General features: G+C 45.3%; 1 protein-coding gene across 1 annotated transcript in view; it reads left to right on the forward strand.

Moving 5' to 3' along the window:
* Nucleotides 1-1958: 1958 nt before the first annotated feature.
* LOC113406061 (phosphate-regulating neutral endopeptidase PHEX) overlaps nt 1959-19833 on the forward strand; it is a gene marked incomplete at its 5' end in the record, with an annotated part of 117396 nt that continues 99521 nt past the window's right edge. The window contains one exon of the mRNA XM_026648306.1: nt 1959-2124. Within this exon, the coding sequence (XP_026504091.1) occupies nt 1959-2124 (166 nt within the window). The remainder of the gene's footprint in view (nt 2125-19833) is intronic.

Genomic DNA, 19833 nt, shown 5'->3' on the forward strand with positions numbered 1-19833 from the left:
CTCTGAGTACGGTTATCCAGCCAGTTATGCACCCACCTTATAGTAGCACCTTATGTTTGTTAGTTGTGCTAATGAATGACTGACCTTAATTTTTTTTGCTGGATCAACAAAAATTGTCATTCTGCACAATTTGCACACTGCACAGAGTCCAGAGTCAGAACTGGAGAGCTACTTGACTCAACAGTCTTACTTCAAAAAGCAATGAGTAGTGAATCCCTTCAGTGTATTCTTGAGGTCTAGGTCACAGCTTGTCTTACAACTATTCAAAAGCTGTACAATAATTGCCTAAGGGCAAAGCATCCAGTAAGCACTATACACCTCTACCCCGATATAACATGACCCGATATAACATGAATTTGGATATAACGCGGTAAAGCAGCGCTCCGGGGGGGAGGGGGGGCTGCGCACTCCGGCGGATCAAAGCAAATTCGATATAACACAGTTTCACCTATAACGTGGTAAGATTTTTTTGGCTCCCGAGGACAGCATTACATCGGGGTAGAGGTGTATGTAGTAAAGATGGGCCCAAGCTATACAGTACAGATATGGATTAGGCTCTTCACTTTCAAGGGAGTTCAGAGTTTCAGTTTTAGTTCAACTTTGTCTCTAATATTTGAGACATCACAAGTAGAGTGCAGAGGAGTGCTGAATGTATGGGAAGGTTAAAGGAGGTGGTTGCATGTGTTATAAAGGACAAAGACTATCTTTGGACTAACCTAGAGTATGCTTTATTGATTTCTTTACAAACCTGTGTGTGCTTGCTGGACGCTTTGAAGGAAGAAACAGTGTAATGTTATTTAGGGTGCAAATAGGGACAGTTCTGATTTAATAAGAACCAAACCAACCTTCATCAAAACTCCAACCAAACCAATCCCGAACTTTCTCTCTTTGTAGTTATCCAATGAACATTTAAAAATTCCACACTGACAAAGTTATTGTAATGGCAATTCCAACCTAAGTAAAACTAGCAGGTACTGGAACTATTACCACAAAAAGCCTGTGAATCTTATCAGGCTTTTGGTCCAACTTTCAGAGCAAAATTATTTGGATAAACTTCAAAATGTATGGATGTTTAGCCAAACTGAGCTGAACCTCTGAATCTTTTGAGTTATATCCATCATAGGTGCAAGTGGCTTCTTCTGTGCCTGAGAGAAGCAGTGTTTTTTAGATTTCAAATCTATTCTGATTGATAGTGAAGTGGGGACAAGAAAACTGCTCAGTATCCTATTCCATGCATGCCATCCAAATCAGATAATCTAGCTATCACATGCATATTTATGCCATAATCATTTATTATGGAATTTGATTTTTACTGATAACCAGGAGAGGGATTGTTTGGCTATATGGCTCAAAAAAACTTTCTAAAAGCCACTGACTATTAGACTTGATGTCTTTATCAGAAGAGTCTGATCTCTAATAATAATCAGTGGGCATTCAGTCATAAAGATTAAACAGGAGGTATTTTCTTTCCTCTCTTCAAAGGTAATAAAGAATTTTACACATTTTCCTTTAGTGCTATGCTGCTGCAGGTAAAGAATGTATAATTTTGGGGTGTGCTAATTACAGCCTGTTTGACATGCTCTGATATTAAATGCCTAGATAGACTTCACTCTATCCTTGCAAGATGGAGATTCCATTTCTATTCAGGTTCTATAAATTCAGTTTTTTTGTAGATCTGACTGCAGTGATCATCTCATAACAATCAATGGCAGGTTTGTCCAAATTAGTTATTACAATGAATGCACAAATATTTTGGCTGTTATTTAGTTGATGTATGGGCAAAGTTAGATTCTGGAAACAGCAAGACCACAGCAAGCCAGGGAATGATCTTTATCCTTCAGATGAGGGTGAAAAGTCTTGCTTGGATAACTGACGTATGTTAACTATCATTTTGGGAATATAATCTGGCATAATTTTCTGTTTTGCTAAAAATAATCCATAAATCCATGTGATACTTTATAGCGGCCTCCATCTTAAGTAAAATAAACCAGTCTGTGGATCCCTGTGAGAATTTTTATCGGTTTGCCTGTGATGGCTGGACATCTAATAATCCCATTCCTGAAGACTCGTCAAACTATGGAGTTTATCCTTGGCTGAGGAACAATGTGGACCTCAAGTTGAAAGGTAAATATGTTCTTTCTGAAAGCAATAAGAGCTCTTTTCACTGCAGCTTGTTAGCTAGCTTTATATAGAATGAATATTGACTCCATGCTCTTCCTTCATTTAGATTTATGTTGAATAACATCCAACAGAACAACATCACATTCTCTTTTCATTGCATTTTTTGCTGATGCCTTTGATAAGAGTACGTTAAAAGAAAACAACATGAGAAAAACACACTGTGTATGGGGTGGGAGGGAGAAGAATGTTTTTGCTGGCAACCCAATGAAACATGAATCCAGTAACCCATTGTGTGTACAACAGAGAATTATACCGAAGGGAAAGACAGCAGGATTTGATCAGATACTTCTTAGGCCATGTTTACAGTGGGGAAATTTTCAAAACCTTTTCTCACCGGTTCAGTTGAAAGGGAACTAAAATTAATGGGATCTCTGGGATCCATTTTTGCCACCATTTTTGAAAAGCACTTAATGAAATGGTAGTAAAAATGAGTCTGTCTGTCCAAGCTTTCTCTACACTGGGGATATCACTGGTTTTAACAGTTTACAACTCATGCAATTTTAAAATTTCCTCAGTATAGACAAAGACTTAGTGAAATGCACTGGCCTGATTGTCACAGAAAGTGAACAGAGAGCTGTCCACATGCTACAAATGTGACTTCTCTGTTACATGGTGATTGTCACATAGCATTGTATTTTCCTCGCCAACATTTTCTTTTAGAGCAATATTGTGCAGTTACCTTCACTCAGTGTTATTCATGATCTTTTTTCTGCTTTCTGTGTTTATTTGATCACTGATATTTTAAGTCAAAGCTCATTTTACCTGAGGCGGTGGCGTAGCTGTGCCTACAGACTGTTTGAAGAACTATGTTTTGCAATGTTCTGAGCATGTTTACTTAATTTGTTGACGTAGAATGGCAGATCAGATCTTAGTATTCTGCTTCATTTAAATTCCTTAGCCAGTTGGTAAATAAGCCATCTAGGTGTGTGGCTCCCATTAAAATACCTGAACTGTCATCAGAAAAACAGAAAACTGTTTATGAGAATGTGCGTCTGGAGAAAAAAATAGCCTGAAGTGGATATGTGTAGGGAGGTAGATATTTTTATCTGAACATGACCTGACTTTGTGCTGGACTCCGTAGCAATGCCACCTCAGCAGGAAGTTCTACAAGGAAGAAGGATGATGTTGATTGTTAGGTAGGAAAAAGTGTCAGATTTTTATAATCTTGACTAAAACTGTGAGTCATGTAATGGAAGAGAGACTGTTGTGCAAGATTTAATATTATCCTTTAAGTGCCTTAACATAGTACAGTGAAAACGTGTTGCTGAAATAACAACAACCTACTCTGAGTGCAGCAGATTGGAGAGTGATCAGCACTTTTGTGTTGCATTAAAATAGATTTATTGGATTTATTGTCCTCAGGGATTTTTTGGTGCATCTTACGGGCCTTCTCCAACTAACTTTCTTCAGTAAGGTCAGCATACAGTGCATGTTCATTCTAGATACCATTAACTGTTTTTATAGCTGTGCTCAGTTACAAATACTATAGAACAGGGGTCGGCAACGTTTGGCACGCGACTCGCCAGGGTAAGCACCCTGGTGGGCTGGGCCAGTTTTATTTACCTGCTGACGCGGCAGGTTCGGCCGATCGCGACCCCCACTGGCCGTGGTTCGCCGTCCCGGGCCAATGGGGGCGGCGGGAAATGGGGCGAGCGATGTGCTGGCCGCGGCTTCTCACCGCCCCCATTGGCCCGGGATGGCGAACCGCGGCCAGTGGGGGCCGCGATCTGCCGAACCTGCCGCGTCAGCAGGTAAATAAAACTGGCCCGGCCCGCCAGGGTGCTTACCCTGGCGAGCCGCGTGCCAAACGTTGCCGACCCCTGCTATAGAACATGATTTAATGATTGCTGTGTTAGTTCTTTCTTGAGGATGCCTCTGAACCAGTAAAACTATTGCTGGAAACTGGTTTAAGTTTTGCTTTTCTAATCTTACTGCTGCCAAAACGACACATTAGGTAGCTTCATGTCATTCACAGACTGCAACCTTACATAAGCCCGATTTAATTAGCATTGTAGCAAGGTTTATTCAGCCACTGTGGACCATTACTATAAACTACAATATATGTTACCTTTCACTAGAGCTGGGCAAAATTGTTTGGTGTATTTGCTGAAAAATGCTATATTGCTCAACCCAAAACTTTTTGCAAGTTTGATCAAAAGTTTTCCAGGTCTAGATTGAGAAAAGAGACTGTGTGTGTTTGTTCCCCCTTGTCACCTTTAGTCCAGTGGGCAGGACACTTGTATGGAACATGGTGGACTCAGGATAGAATACTCATTCTGGAACAGAGACTTGAACCCAGGTGGGTGCTCTAACCACCAGGCTATAGGCTATTCTAGGGTAGGCTGATCTCAATCTCTCCTGTTGAAGCTAATCCACTTTGTATAAATGCTTACATATTCATTGGAGCAAGGACTTCAAGTCTGGCCCCTGCCGAGGGAGTGCCCTAATCTAGGCTATTGGCTATTTTGTCCTGCTCTCAGTCTTTCCTGTTGAAGCAGCTCCACTTTGTATAATTACAGTAGAACTTCAGAGTTATGAACACCTGGGGAATGGAGGTTGTTTGTAACTCTGGAATGTTTGTAACTCTGAACAAAACATTATGGTGGTTCTTTCAAAAGTTTACAAGTGAACATTGACTTAATACAGCTTTGAAACTTCACTATGCAGAAGAAAAATGCTGCTTTTAACCATCTTAATTTAGATGAAACAAGCACAGAAGCAGTTTCCTTCCCTTGTCAAATCTTTTTTAAACTTTCCCTTTATTTTTTTTTTTAGTAGTTTACGTTTAACACAGTACTGTACTATATTCGCCTATTTTTTTGGTCTTTGCTGCTGCCTGATTGTGTACTTCCAGTTCCAAATGAGGTGTGTGGTTGACTGGTCAGTTTGTAACTCTGGTGTTACATGCATCTGACGAAGCGGGTATTCACCCACGAAAGTTTATGCTCCAATACGTCTGTTAGTCTATAAGGTGCCACAGGACTCTTTGTTGCTTTCTGGTGTTAGTAACTCTGAGGTTCTACTGTACATAAATATTCACTGTGCCAGAGAGAGAGAGTGAAAATGACTCTATAGCCTAGTGATGCAGACACTCACCTGGGAGGGTAGCAGATGTGGATTCAAATCCCTCCTCTGAATCAGGCAGAGGGAAGATGGACATCCCAGGCAAGTGCCCTAAACCAGTGGTTCTCAAAGCCAGTCCGCCGCTTGTTCAGGGAAAGCCCCTGGCGGGCCATCCGGTTTGTTTACCTGTCCGCAGGTTCAGCTGATCGCGGCTCCCACTGGCCGCAGTTTGCCGCTCCAGGCCAATGGGGGCTGCGGGAAGCGGCACGGGCTGAGGGATGTGCTGGCTGCCCTTTCCGCAGCCCCCATTGGCCTGGAGCGGCGAACTGCGGCCAGTGGGAGCCGCAATCGCCCGAACCTGCAGATGCGGCAGGTAAACAAACCAGCCCAGCCCGCCAGGGACTTTCCCTGAACAAGCGGCGAACCGGCTTTGAGAACCACTGCCCTAAACACTAAGCTAAAGGCTGTAACTCCTCCCTTTCCACAGTTTCAGAACCCATTTTTTTTCTGAAGTTTTGGTTTGCTGGCCAAACTGAAAAATAAATTATTTGCTCAGCCCTTGTTTTGGGGGTACTAGCCCTTCTAACAGATAACACTAGTGAAGGAAACCATGCTAAACCTCATATTGAAACATTTTTGGGAGGTGGGTTTAGTGAAGCGGGGATCAGCAACATGGAAAGAAAAGGGAAGGGGAATGAGGGGGACAGGGCAGGGGAGAAGAGGATAAAAGGGGCAGGTGTGGAGTGAAGCTGAGGTGAAGAAACTTGGCAGGGAGGGAAAGGGTTGAAGCAAACAGCCAATCAGCCCAGGGTAGAGCAGTGGTTCTCAACCTATTTACCATTGTGGGCCGCATCCGATACTACCTCTATGGCCCTGAAGATGTCACATGGGCTGTAGCTCTGCGCTGATTGGGCCAAAAGCAGGCCACAGGTTGAGAACCACTGGAGTAGAGAAAGTCCAGTCAAAAGTGTAGAAAATGCTCTAAGTGTGCAGAGGGTCCCTGCTTCTGCTCTAACCAGCGGGAGACTCTGACGGGTTTCTCTCTGCAGTTTCCCCCCAGGATGACATAGTGGGGTGGAGGGGAAGCATTGCCTGGGTCCTAGTGCCTCTATATTGTGTGTTGTTCTCTGCTGTATAGTTCCCAGCCCCCCTGCTCAACTCCATTTTACAACCTCCCACCAGTGCAGCAGTCCCTGCTTTGGCTGCTTCTGCCCCTTTTAGTGGGAGCTGATGAGTGTTCAGCATCTTTGGAAATCAAGCCCCTTATTTATGGGCCTAAATATGGACTTGAAAAACCTAACTTTAGGCACTCACATTGAAAAATTTGGCCTCGGGCTTCTAACTACTCTCAGTGGCACCTTGCATTCTATTGTAGTTGTCTGTCCCTGTTTAACATCTAGTTGTAGACTAGGAAAAAAATCTTTAAAGGACTATTTACTACTTAAGTTCCAGGTTATGAAATATTTACCACATGAAAGAAAACTATTAATCTTTCTCTGATAACATAGTTTGGGCATGTTTTGTTGTAGTTATGTCAGTCCCAGGATATTAGAGAGACAAGGTGTGGGTGATGTAATATCTTTTATTGGGCCAACTTGATATTACCTCATCCACCTTGCCTCTCTCATAGTTGGCGCAGAAAGTCATGTTTTTAGTATTTATATTCTTTGATGATATGATATAGATGGAAGGCAATTTTTTATGGAATGTTCTTACTTAAAATGAAATATTTTCTGCTCTATTTACTGATCTCTGAACACTTCTGCATTTTAAGAAGAAAAGAAATAATCGGAGGGAGGCTTAGGTATTGGTTTTGGAAAGCCATAGTAATTAGATTCTGGTTTTTCAAGGACATAATCAAAACACTGTGTCTTGGTTTTGGATTCATGGACAACTGGAAACAGAGAGATTCCCGAACCTTCTAGACAGTAGTATAAGGACTAGAATTGGACTGCCAATAAGCAGTAGGCAAAGAAGTGGGGTTCAATGAAGAGTACAGGATCAAGAGTGTGACATATGAGAAGCCAGAGATGAAACCACAGTTAGTTCTTTCAGGATGCTGATAAATAAGAGCCCAGAATGAGGTAAAGGACAAGGCAGGTGTCAGCTTCAGGAGTGGCAGGAGTATCCAAGCAGCCTATCTGTGAAAGATGCGTGGCCCTGATGGTGCATAACAAAGAAAGGAATGGCTGAGAGTGGCAATGAAATTAGGTGATACCCCATGAGCAGTCAGTGCCACCCACCTGCATCAATGGGCGGGGTAACTTGAGGCATCAGTGTTGAAGGGGGACAGTCTCAGTGGCAAGGGAGGGAGACACTCGCCAAGGGATAATAGGTAGCTCCCTCCCTGGGAGTCTCTGGCACCCATTGGCCAGCTGGGGTATAGGGGTGTTGATTGGTTAGCATTCCCCAGATCTCAGGACTTAGCCCAGCGCAGTGGACCCTCTTTTGGCTCCATTCCAGAAGGCACTGGAACCAATTAAATGTCTGGTTATAGGAGAGCATGGATGATGGGCGGATAGTACCCCTTTCTTGTGTTAAAGTTTATGAAAAGTTGTGGCCTTCTGCTCATATCCATGCATATGTCTGTCCTCATTTTGCCTCTGTGTCCACATCAATTGCCATGTATTCAGTTTGCCCTCTTCTACACATATCGTTGGTTAGATGCAGAGAAGGGACAAGAAAGCTGTGTTTTTTGTTTGCAAACCTAAAACCAACACTTTTTTTTGTATTTTGGTGTAGGGTTTGGGTTCACAGTCCACAGGAATATGAAATAGTTGATGCTTTTAATGTTTTGCACTACTCACTTATAACAAATTCAAACTCAAATAAATGATGTTGTTTTCCCCTTTAAATATTTTTTGCATGCTCATAGGACTAAGTATTTTTTTTAAACAAACAGACCAAAACCCCTATGTGAACCCCATCCACAATATTTTAATCATATGTAATGGGCGAAATCCTAAACCTATTAAAGACAATTACAAGACTTCCATCGACTTTGACAGAGCAAAGATTTCACCCACTGTATGGCAGCATACTATAAACCAGCCCCCAACTAGCCAAAAGTCAGATAGGTCATGAATTGAAAAATAGGGCTATGTAATTTTAGTTTTGACCTAGATTCAGGTGCCACAAATCTAACATGAAACTTTCTGGTTGATATTTTTGGAATTATATGGAGTTTTGGTTTGTCTTTTGTGTATCCTCTAGTATTTAACCATTGCTGACTGGACTGTATGATGAGAGACAAGGTTCATGAGGTAATATCTTTTATTTGACCAACTTCTGTTGGTGAGAGAGACAAGCTTTCAAGCTCTGAAGTTTTTGTCTCTCACCAAAAGAAATTGGTCAAATAAAAGATATTACCTTACCCACCTTGTTTTTCTAATATCTTGGGACCAACACGGCTACAACTACACTGCATGGATTGTATGATGTCTAATTTAAGACCACATTTGATTTGCAGTTATATTAGGTGCACTTCAAAAGTTTCCATCAGTTTGGTGGAGATTGTCGGTTCCAGTAGTTTTCCCAATGTTTAAGTATAGCGAATAGTTCTCATAGCAGTAGAATCTTTCAAAATGGAAGAAACATTTTAGGTGGGGCCAATGTTGTTTAAAGAGAAGATCTTACACACTGCTGCTCTTCAAGGTGAAATAAAGTGGAGTTTGCACTCTCTCTCTCTCTGAGTTAGTAAATTGGTTTCACTTACCATGACATTTCCTGCTAAGCTATTTCAGTTCCAACTGAATATCCATGTTGATCATTGACCTTTGTTTAGAGTTTCGGAGCACTGTATAATCTTAGTATTTAAATGCGGGTGATACTTTGCAAATTATGCAAAATTGGAATCCTGGGGTGAGTAAATCAGGACTCATCACCTGTAGTGCAATTTGATCAGCACCATACTATTTCTTTTCCCCCATCTGAAGTCTGCAGAACAACAATGTGCAGCTGTTTATGTGGCCAGGCAGGAAGCAATAAATTACAAAATTGTGCAAACATTCATAAATCACAGCATTGCATAGGAGACTATTTAGAATTATATGAATAGTATGTGAAGGTGTCTTTCAGGCCTTCACATTTAATTTATAACTGTGGAAACCATTCTGCAGATTTTATCCCATATTGATCCTGGCATCTATTTCAGTCTAATTTGTTGATCTAAGCTTTTTAACATTGCTATGTTCAGATGAAAATCCTTTTAAATAAAATGAGGCATTCCCACCAGGGCTAATGTAGAGAAACAGAAGCCTCTTTGGGGGATATTAAATATGGTAATTCAAAGAACAGGAGACAGAAAACAGAAAACAAAGAAAACAACTTTGCAGTGTAGTCAGTCTTTCACAAGATCATTTGCAAGAATTGTCTGTAAAGAACAGCTTTTTCATTTACATGACTGCATGTAAATGAAATATACTGTGAATGCTGAGATTTAGGGGATTTAGGACAGTTTTGCTCATGGATTCCTTTCTTTCTGACAGACAGGGCTGGCTCTGGCTTTTTTGCCGCCCCAGCCAAAAAAGCCTCCAGCCGCCCCCCGCCCCTGGCAGGGAGCGCGGCAGGGGAGGGCGCCGAGCCCAGCCGCAGGCCCGCTCTCCCCGACCGGCCGGAGCGCCGGGGGGAGGGCGGCGAGCCCGCCGCGGCTCCACTCTCCCCGGCGGCCAGAGCGCCGGGGGGAGGGCGGCGAGCCGGGCCGGGGCTCCATTCTCCCCGTCAGCCGGAGCGCCGGGGGGAGGGCGGCGAGCCCGGCCGGGGCTCCGCTCTCCCCGACGGCCGGAGTGCGGGCGGTGAGCCTGGCCGGGGCTCCGCTCTCCCCGGCGGCCGGAGCACCGCGGGGAGGGCGGCGAGCCCGGTCGCGGCCCCGCTCTCGGGCCGGAGCGCCGCCCCCCTCCAGGTGCCGCCCCAAGCACATGCTTGGTGGGCTGGTGCCTGGAGCCGGCCCTGCTGACAGATGCCACAATGTAGCATTGAGTAATTGCTCTTCTGCTCTAAGGGATCTACTATGCTGGTTTCCATTCTATCTGGGTTCAATTCTATCTTCCCTCCCCTTTGATTGACACATGGGACCATTTGGATGGGTAGAATTTGGGCTGTGGTGTTGGTATACAATTGACACTCAGCTATACACTTTAACCTCATCCAACCACTGCTGCACAGAGGAGTGACTACCCCAGAGTCTATAGCAGGGGTGGGCAAACTATGGCCCGGGGGCTGCATCCGGCCCTCCAGACATTTAATCCAGCCCTCGAGCTCCTGCCGGGCATCGGGGTCCAGGGGTTGCCTCGCTCCACACGGCTCTGAGAAGCAGTGGCATGTCCCCCCTCTGACTCCTACACATAGGGGCAGCCAGGAGGCTCTGCAGCTGCCCCCGCCCCAGGAACCACGGCCAATGGGAGCTGCAGGGGTGGCACCTGCGGATGGGGCAGTGCGCAGAGCCGCCTGGCTGCGCCTCCATGTAGGAGCTGGAGGGGAGACATGCTGCTGCTTCTGGGAGCTGCTTGAGATAAGCGCCCCCCAGAGCCTGCACCCCATAGCCTCTCCCCATACCCCAACCTCCTGCCCCATCCCTGATCCCCCTCCTGCCCTCCAAACCCTTCGGTTCCCCCCCCGGAGCACTTTCCTGCACCCCCAACCCCTCATCCCAGCCCCACCCCAGAGCCTGCACCCATAGTCAGAGCCCACACCCTAACTCCCTCCCAGAGGCTGCACCCCAAACCCCCTGTCCCCGCCTGGAGCCACCTCCCGCACCCTTTTTTAGCCCCACCCCAGAGCCTGCACCCCCAGCTGGAGCCCTTACCCCCTTCCGCATCCCAACCCCCAATTTCGTGAGCATTCATGGCCCGACATGCAATTTCCATACCCAGATGTGGAAAAGTTTGCCCACCCCTGGTCTGTAGCACTTGGGACATGGCTAAGAGCTAGCTGACTAAAACATACTCATGGTGAAACAGATGTGATATTAGTAGGAGGGGGAAGCAACCAGAAGTGGAGAAGTTTACCTCAGTGCCTCCAATAGTTCACTGAAGTGTGGGTTACTGTGATTTGCTCTACAAGGGCTCTACATGAAACTTTTCAGACACTGCAGGTACTGTGAACATGCATCTACCTATCAATGAAACTGTGTTTCCCATAAGAAGCCCCTGATGACCTCCTGTGCTCTGTGATCTGTACTGGCGGCCAGTTGATTCTGATACCAGCTAGCCCACCTTGTTGGGGACATCAGGGCTTACCAGGCATGTGAACTGCCTTGGAGCTTGGGACCCCAGGGCTTCCAGAGTCCATGGCTTCGGTTAGTCCAGCCATGAAGACTGCCTTGAGGCCATGGATCCATTTTCATTCACAGGCAGTTTCAAAATTTGTCTGTTTTCATTCCAAACTGGAAGAAAATGAAATAGCTCTAATTCTAGAAAAAGCATCTGTCCCCTTGTTTAAACAATAGGAGGCTGATAGGAGGATGTTCTTGGTCGAGGGAGGCTTGACTCCTGAATGCATTTCCTTGGTTCACCAAAGATACAGTGACCTTCAGGGCACGCTGCAAAACTCATCTCTTTGCTAGTTGGTTGGGAAGAGGTGGTAGGAAAGTCTCATTATGATAAAAAGGGAAATAGAAAGTTTCTAGATTATAAACATGGGGCAAATTTGTACGGATTTAAAAATATAATGTTTTGTGTGTGTGTGCAGAGTTTTGAATAAATGTTCAATGTTTATGAATAAAAATAATTATTATTCATGTTAACACCTCAGGGTCTCTGTCTTACCTTATTAAACAAATCTCCATGTGACTGCAATATACCACAGCCCTCTTAATTATATAGGACCTAAAATTTTTTACACAATATTTCACAGAAAGTGTGGCAAGGCACTTCTTTAGCCACGTCAGCCTCAGCATTTCTCACTTTGGCCAGAAGGGCTGGAGTAAATCAGTCATGTGCTGGAGGTTTTTAATTCTTAACTTTGGCCTATTTACAATGGGCCTCCTGGTAGGCCTGAGTAGTTCTCTTAATAAAAATAATAAAAAAAACCCCCACAATACAAAAGAAATACATTTCCTTGCCCCTCACTGGATCATTGACTCATTATGCTGGCTTCTGGTTGCCAGCCCTTCCCCAAACAGAAGTAAACTCAGTGTTCCCCCTAAAGGGAGGCAAGCAGCTCCACCTAGGACAGACGTGGGCAAACTACGGCCCGCGGGCCACATGCAGCCTGAGGGACTGTCCTGCCCGGCCCCTGAGCTCCTGGCCGGGGAGCCTAGTCCCCAGCCCCTCCCCCACTGTCTCTCCCTCCCCTGCAGCCACGCTGCCATATGGGCCACGCTCTGGCCCGCCGCTCCCGCTGGGCAGCGTGGGGAGCACAGCTGGCTCTGGCCGGGTGTCGCGGCTGTGAGCTCCTGCTGCTGGTAAGGGGGCGGGGAGCGGGGGGTTGGGTAAGGGAGCGGGGGGTGCAGGGGGGCAGTCAGGGAGGAGGGGGTGGTTGCATGGGGCAGAGGTTCTGGGGGGGCGGTCAGGGGATGGGGAACAGGGAAGGTTGGGAGTGGGAGTCCTGGGGGGTGGGATGTGGATAGGGGTTGGGAGGGCAGTCAGGGGACAGGGAGCAGGGGGGGCTGGATAAGGGGGTGGGATCCCAGGGGGCAGTTAGGGGCGGGGGATCCCGGGTGGGGGTGGTCGGGGAAGAGGAGCAGAGGGCAGTTGGATAGGGGGTGGGAGTCCCAGGGGCGCTGTCAGGTTGCGGGTTTGTGGATAGGGGTCGGGGTAGTCAGGGGACAGGGAGCAGGGGGGTTGGATAGGCGGCGGGGGTTCTGGAAGGGGGTGGTCAGGGGATAAGGAGCAGGGGGGGTTGGATGGGTTGGGGATTCTGAGGGGGCCAGTCAAGGGGCGGGAAGTGGGAGAGGCGGATAAGGGGCGGGGGCCAGGCTGTTTGGGGAGGCACAGTCTTCCCTACCCGGCCGTCCATACAGTTGCGCAACCCTGATGTGGCCCTCGGGCCAAAAAGTTTACCCACCCCTGACCTAGGAAAAGCCTTTTCTCCCTGCTGTCTCTAGGGTTGCCAACTTTCTAATTTCACAAAACCGAACATCCTTGCATTTCATTTTTTCTTCCTAAGTATAGTACTTTGCACTTGTCTTTATTGGGCTTCATCTTGTTGATTTCAGATAAGTTCTCCTATTTGTCAATGTCATTTTGAATTCTAAACCTGCTAGCAACCCCTCCCAGGTTGGGGTCATCCACAAATATTATAAACCTACTATCAACTCTATTGTCCATGTTATTAAATACATTAAAATAAATGTTGCCAGACCCAGGAGAGACCCTTGTGGGACCCCACTAGATACATGCTCCCAGTTTATCAGCAAATCATTGATAACTATTCTTTGAGTATGATCTTATAACAGTTGTGTACCCACCTTACAATTACTAGACCACATTTCCCTAGTTTGCTTATGATAATATCATGTGGGGGTGCGTGGGTGAGGTAACATCTTTTATTGGAGCAACTTCTGTTGGTGAGAGAGACAAGCTTTTGAGCTCTGTGTGGCTTGTCTGTCTGACCAACGGAAGTTGGTCACGCACCTTGTCTCTCTAATATCCTGGGACCAACACAGCTACAACTACACTGCATACATGTAGGACTATGTCATTTATAACAACGAAGAATCTCTTGGGTGTGTGGCATTCAGTGTAGTCTGTTTTGTTTGCTTGTTATCATTAGTGTGGCATTCATTGCTATCGTTATTCCTACTTCTTGTCTCAATTCAGGATCACATTCAGAAGTGATATCACCAGCTTCTTCCTCCTCATTCTGTATATCAATGATTGAGTTTTTTGAGAATTCTTTCCAATACTATTAAGGGTGGGTGGAAGTTTCTAATCTAACAACATAATATGAAAAACAGGGTTTTTCAGAAAGTACTTGGTGAAGCTTTCAGTGTTTTTAATTGAGATTTTTACTTTATTGACAGATAGTTCCCAAGTCCCAGTTTTTAGTAAGAGTTCAGACCTTTTCTCACTCTCTGAGCCAGTTTACTCATCCCCTAAGGGTGATGCCAAATGATGAAACAGAATTGAGAAGTGTGCTCCATTAATCCAAACACAGAACTCCTGAATTCTCTGGCTCCAATATTTTCTTTTAATCTTAGTACATGCTGTGCTTCAGTTTTCCCCATTTGTAAAACATGTATAATACCTGCATTGTAGACCTATTGTAAGCATTTAATTAGCTAATGAGTACAAATTATTGGACTATAAAATATTGTATATAAGTGTTTCATTTACGAAGAGTGGCGCTAACCTTTTACACTGCTCTCCCCATGTGGCTGAATTACTTCCAGTCTAACTCCCCATGTTCCCTTTTTTGCTGGAGTCCGGTCAATAATAGTTCCTCCAGGGAACATGGGCCTTCTGACTTCAATTCCACTAATAATGGTACAATAAGTACTAGGTATTTATATCTTTGCATAAAATTTGAGAATCGAGCATTAATCAAAATGTGAGATGTTGCCAGAAATGTAAAATAAGATATGAAAGTCTGCCAACTCAGTACAGGTTAACAACTTATTTTTTGTTAAAGAAACATACCTGAATAGGAAGTGGAGCAGCCAGGAAGTTTTGCAGGCTCTTGTGGCAGCTAGAAAGAAAAGCTGTATTTGTAATGCGTGTTTGGGAAACCATGGGTGAAGAAAGGAGATCATTTTGGTTCTTGAATGAGGTTTATGGCTCCACAGCAGCTGAGCCACAGGATTCCCACAGAGCCTCTCTGGTCGGGAGAGCAGAACACCACCTTCTTGCTTATGAGTCTTGTGAGAGTTCACTACATCGAGAGTTGACTTTCTATCACCCTTTCATTCTATTTTTGAGGCAGTATTTATAGTAGTTGTACCAAGCTTATATATTGAAGCTGTTGTATGCATCAAAATGTTAGATTTGTATCCAAAGATAAAAAATTCTAAAGCTATCCGTGTTTTCTTTGTACCTTTAATTCTAGAAAAAGATACATTTCTTACCTTGACACAGATTTTCATGGTTTTATCTAATTTTCCATATTCCCTGATGAAAAACAGTTATTGAAAATGCATGGTAAAACTATCAATAACACAAAGTAAAGCTTAACGTTGCTGTTAAACATAACACTGCGGCTCTATTGTAACAATTTTGCCTATTACTCGTATGCCACTATTATAAATAAATGGTTCTACTCTCTTATGGCTACGTGTGTATAACCCCCTGTAGCATGGTGCCACGAGAGTATACCTCCAAAGCATTTATGAAAATAATGTTAAAATTAGGTTGGTGAAAACAGACCCTCCCCTCTCCAATAGTTTATCAACTAATGTTGTTTTAGTTTGTGCATGGTTACGTTTGTTCAGTTTTATCTGAACTCAAGTGATGTTTATCTTTTCACACACACAAGCTCAAAAAGCTTTTACAAAATATTGACATTGTAGCAACAGACTTTCAAAGCATTGTCATTTGGGCAACATGCTGCATAGTATGGCCTTCAGGCACCCATGAACAGCACTAGGAAGCAATTATATTAGCACAGCTGTATAACTGGTATTTTCACATAAATCTCCATGTTGCTGAAATTGATATTGGATGGCAAAATGGCTTCTTAGGAAAAAAAGCAAAACTAAAATGTTATTATTTGAATCCGATTTGTTTGTATAAGTGCACTTTTTATGGAATTGTTTGTCTTGAAAGATTTGTTCAACTTATTTTATTTCTTCTTGAGATACAGTATCACTGTTGACTGATTAATTGCTAAATCAGCATGGAATTCCTATGGAAATGCATATTAATTACATCATCATTAATGCCGCATTAATTCACAATGATTTAAGAGTATTATCATAAGTGCCAAAGGAATCCTGATGGGCCAATTATTTTCAAGTGTCACTAGACTAGTATGGTAAGAAATACACTACCCTCACGAGGGAGGCTGATGGATATTTACTATGTCAAAAATGAAACACGTTTGTTGAGACAGTCTAATTGGTGTTGATGTTTATATCATGAGATGTACTTTAAAATAAAAAGAGGAGGCAGCAGATTAAAACAGAGCAGGCCTGGATTAAGGCATAGGCTGTGTTGGCCCATGCTTGGGGCCTGGAATCCTGGAGTCAACTAACAAGATCTCAGCTTTTTTTTTGTTAATTATATTTGCAGCCCTCATGGATGCAAATAAAAGCTTCAAAAGGTGAACCAAAGTGAAGTGGTGCCTGCCTGAGCCTGTACACAGCCTGAGTCAGTAGCTCCAAGAGTTGTAAGCAGCCCTGTTCATGAGAACTCTAAAACCTGCTGCCACCCAAGAAGGGGTAGGATATAACATGAGAGAGGGTCTACATGGGTTGTGTCCAGTGCCCTGGATTGCTTCTACTTGGCCTGGCAGGAAAGGAATATTTTCTTATTCCTAATTAAAAGCGCACACTGGACAAAAGTGTAGCTTTAAGCCTCTGCCTGTGGTGCCTCTTGGAGCCCTGGGAGAGCATACACAGCAGTAACAGCTTAGTATGATTTAGTAGGTTGCACTTCGTTAGCAGATGCCAGCTCCTCTCCACCGGCTAGCATGGAGTGGGATGGGATCATGTCCCCATCCTCTGCCTGCTTTACTGGGATTCCTTCCACTATTGTTGGTGCACAAGGGCTGAGGTTGTACCTGGCCCATGTACAAAATCACAATGAGGAGAATGGCTTCTTGGCTCTTTTTCCCTTGAACATCCCAGCAGGCCTTACCACACTCTGGCCCCAGAGTAATCTAGAAATGAGTGAGAGTGCACATGGGTCTCGAACCTGGGTTCCCACACAGCTCTCACACTTTGGCTGCCACTGGGTAACACCCAGAACTATTGGAAGTGAGAGAATAACAGAACTCTGACTTCTCCAAGAGGCACTGCCCACGAGGGTCCTGACTAAGGACAATAACTGGCCACACTGATTGGCTGGAACATACAATTTAAGCTGGAAGGAGGCACAGGGAGTTGTCTGAACAATGGAGAGATTTCCTGACAGCTGCACTGGACCTGACCCTTGCTTGATCCCTGGACTCTTGATTGATCCTTGAGTTGGACTCGGGTTCTGACTAGGCCTGACTAGGCCAGACCACCCATGTCCCAGTCCTGACAGCTTGCTTGGCCCACTAACCCCTTGACAGAGCATAACCTTCCAGGCATGGATCCAGCAGAGTCCCTCCCACCCCAAGGAACACTGGCATCTCATGAGCAGGTAGCCCGCAGTCAGGCAGACAGTCAAGTGATGCCGGGCACAGGCTATGCAGCTGGCTGCTGAAAACCAAGGTTGCAGGACCAAGTGCTCCAGCTTCTTACTGAGAGCACTGTGCTTTGGACCTGAGCCAGCACCCGTCATTCCTCCGCCAGAATGCTTTGACCGGGATTGCCAAAGATTTTGAGGTTTCATGAATCAGTGCTGCCTCCAGTTTCTGCTTCACCCACAGATGTACTCCTCCGACGCAGCCAGAGTAGACCTGCTAGTCAGCTTCCTGACCAGAGAAGCATTGGGCTGGGCCTGACCTTTACTCGAGATTGACAGTCCGGTGTTGTCTAACTGGGGCACCTTCCAGCAAGTGATATCAACCATCTTTGGTGATCCCAATTGCACCTGCACCACAGAAGCTGCCCGGCATAAGCTCCGACAGTGGCAAGGTACAGCTGTCTCCTATGCAGTGCATTTCTGCTGGCTCATGTCAGAGATGGCCTGGAATGAGGTGCCCCAACTACAACAGTTCCGGGTGTGGTCTGTGAGAACCACAGCGGGAGTACGACTGCCCCATAGAATAGCAACCAGGGGTGAAGAAAGATTCTGTTTGGATGCATTTATGCCATGTCCGAGCCTGAGCCATCTGCCCTGCAGGCATACCTTCAAGAAAACCTGCCCAAAGAGTTTATTTGCAAATCCACCTGTCCCACTGGGGTGCCAGTACTTTTCATGAAAAGGAAGAATGAAAGCCTCCGTGTGTGTGTGTGTGGTTACTGGGCTCTGAACCAACCCATAATCAAGAATTGCTATCCACCATCACTCATGCGAGTGGTTAGACCATGTGGAGGCTGTCTGGGTAATCACCAGGGATGGCCTAACTTACTGGTTCTCCAAGCCACATACAACAATCTTCAGAAGTTCGGGAGCTGGGGCAGGCAACCCATATCTGTACCACCATCAAAAGGCCATGCCAGCACAGCCTCTTCACTAAGCTGGAAAAGTCTGTAGTTCACCAGTCCTCCATAGAGTTTCTAGGGTTGCTCCAATTCCCAGAGGGTGTCAAGATGCACTCCTGCACAGTGAAGGCAGTCCTCATTTGGGTGACACTTTGGAATGTTTGAGACCTGCAGAATTTCCAGGGATTTGCTAACTTCTATCATAAGTTAATCCTGAGGTTCCCAGCACGAGTCACCCTCCTCACATCCCTGCTTCACAAAAGCATTCAGTTCCACTGGGTCTCTGAGGCTCAACAGTCCTTTCAATGCTAAAACTCGCATTCACTTCTGCCCCTTTATTGGTCCACCCAAATCCCACAGAAGCCTTCACCATGGAAACAGATACCTCCAACATAGTGATTGAGGCAGTGCTTTCCCAGAGGTGCAGCTCCCCAACAGAGTTGCATCTATGTGCTTTCTATTCCAGAAAACTCACCCCTGCAGAACAAAACTCTGAAATCCTGGATAAGGATCTCCTGGCAATTAAGGTTGCCTTTGAGGAATGGTGCCACTATCTTGAGGGGTCTGGTCCCCAGTCCAGGTGAATACTAACCATAAGAAATTGGAATATCTGCACAGGGCCAAGGCCCTTAATCAACGAAACTTCTCTGGGCCCTATTCTTCTCACACTTCTATTTTGTTATCTCCTGTCAGAGCCTAAAAATAGAAAGGTCAATGCGCTGTTCTGAAAAGGAAAGCATCTTGCAGACCTGAAAGGCCCGAGCCCTGAAGCCTCACGCCTTCTCAAGCCCCAGAACTTTCTTGGCATGTCCCCTTGTTGAGACCTGTCTGCCTGGATCTGGTTGGGCTCAACCCAGGCATCCCCTCCCCCACCAACGACCAGAAAGTGTTAAACAAGAAGGCACCGGATGTCTGCTAAGGGATACTCTACATGAAAGAATGTTCTCCTGGGCCACCCAAGAGTTGTAGCTCTGCACGCCTTCCATGATTCCCCCCAGCAGGTCATTTTGGCTGTACCAAAACCCAACAGCTTGCCTCACAGTTCTTTTGGTGGCCCCGCATGTGAGCCACAATACAGACCGATACTTCCTCCTGTAACTCCTGCACCCTTGCCAAGGCACCATCTGCTAAACCCTTCAGACTCCTGCAATCCCTTGAGGTATCATCCAGACCCTGAGCAATCATCACCCTAGACTTCATATCGGAATTACCCAAATCCAACAGATTTAGGACAATCTAGTGTGCAGTGGACCACTTCTCCAGATGGCCCACTTTATTCTCTGCACTGGGTTGCCCTCCTCTGGGGAAACTGCTCAGCTCTGGGTGAACCATGTCACTTGTCTTAATGGTCTTCCAGAGTGCTTCAATAAGTACGCCGCTTCTGGAGAGAGGCCGTCTGAGTATTAGTCGTTTTGCGCCAG

The sequence above is a fragment of the Terrapene carolina genome, unplaced genomic scaffold (genome assembly GCF_002925995.2).
Source record: "Terrapene carolina triunguis isolate 2854851 unplaced genomic scaffold, T_m_triunguis-2.0 Scaffold22, whole genome shotgun sequence".
Lineage (NCBI taxonomy): Eukaryota > Metazoa > Chordata > Testudines > Emydidae > Terrapene > Terrapene triunguis.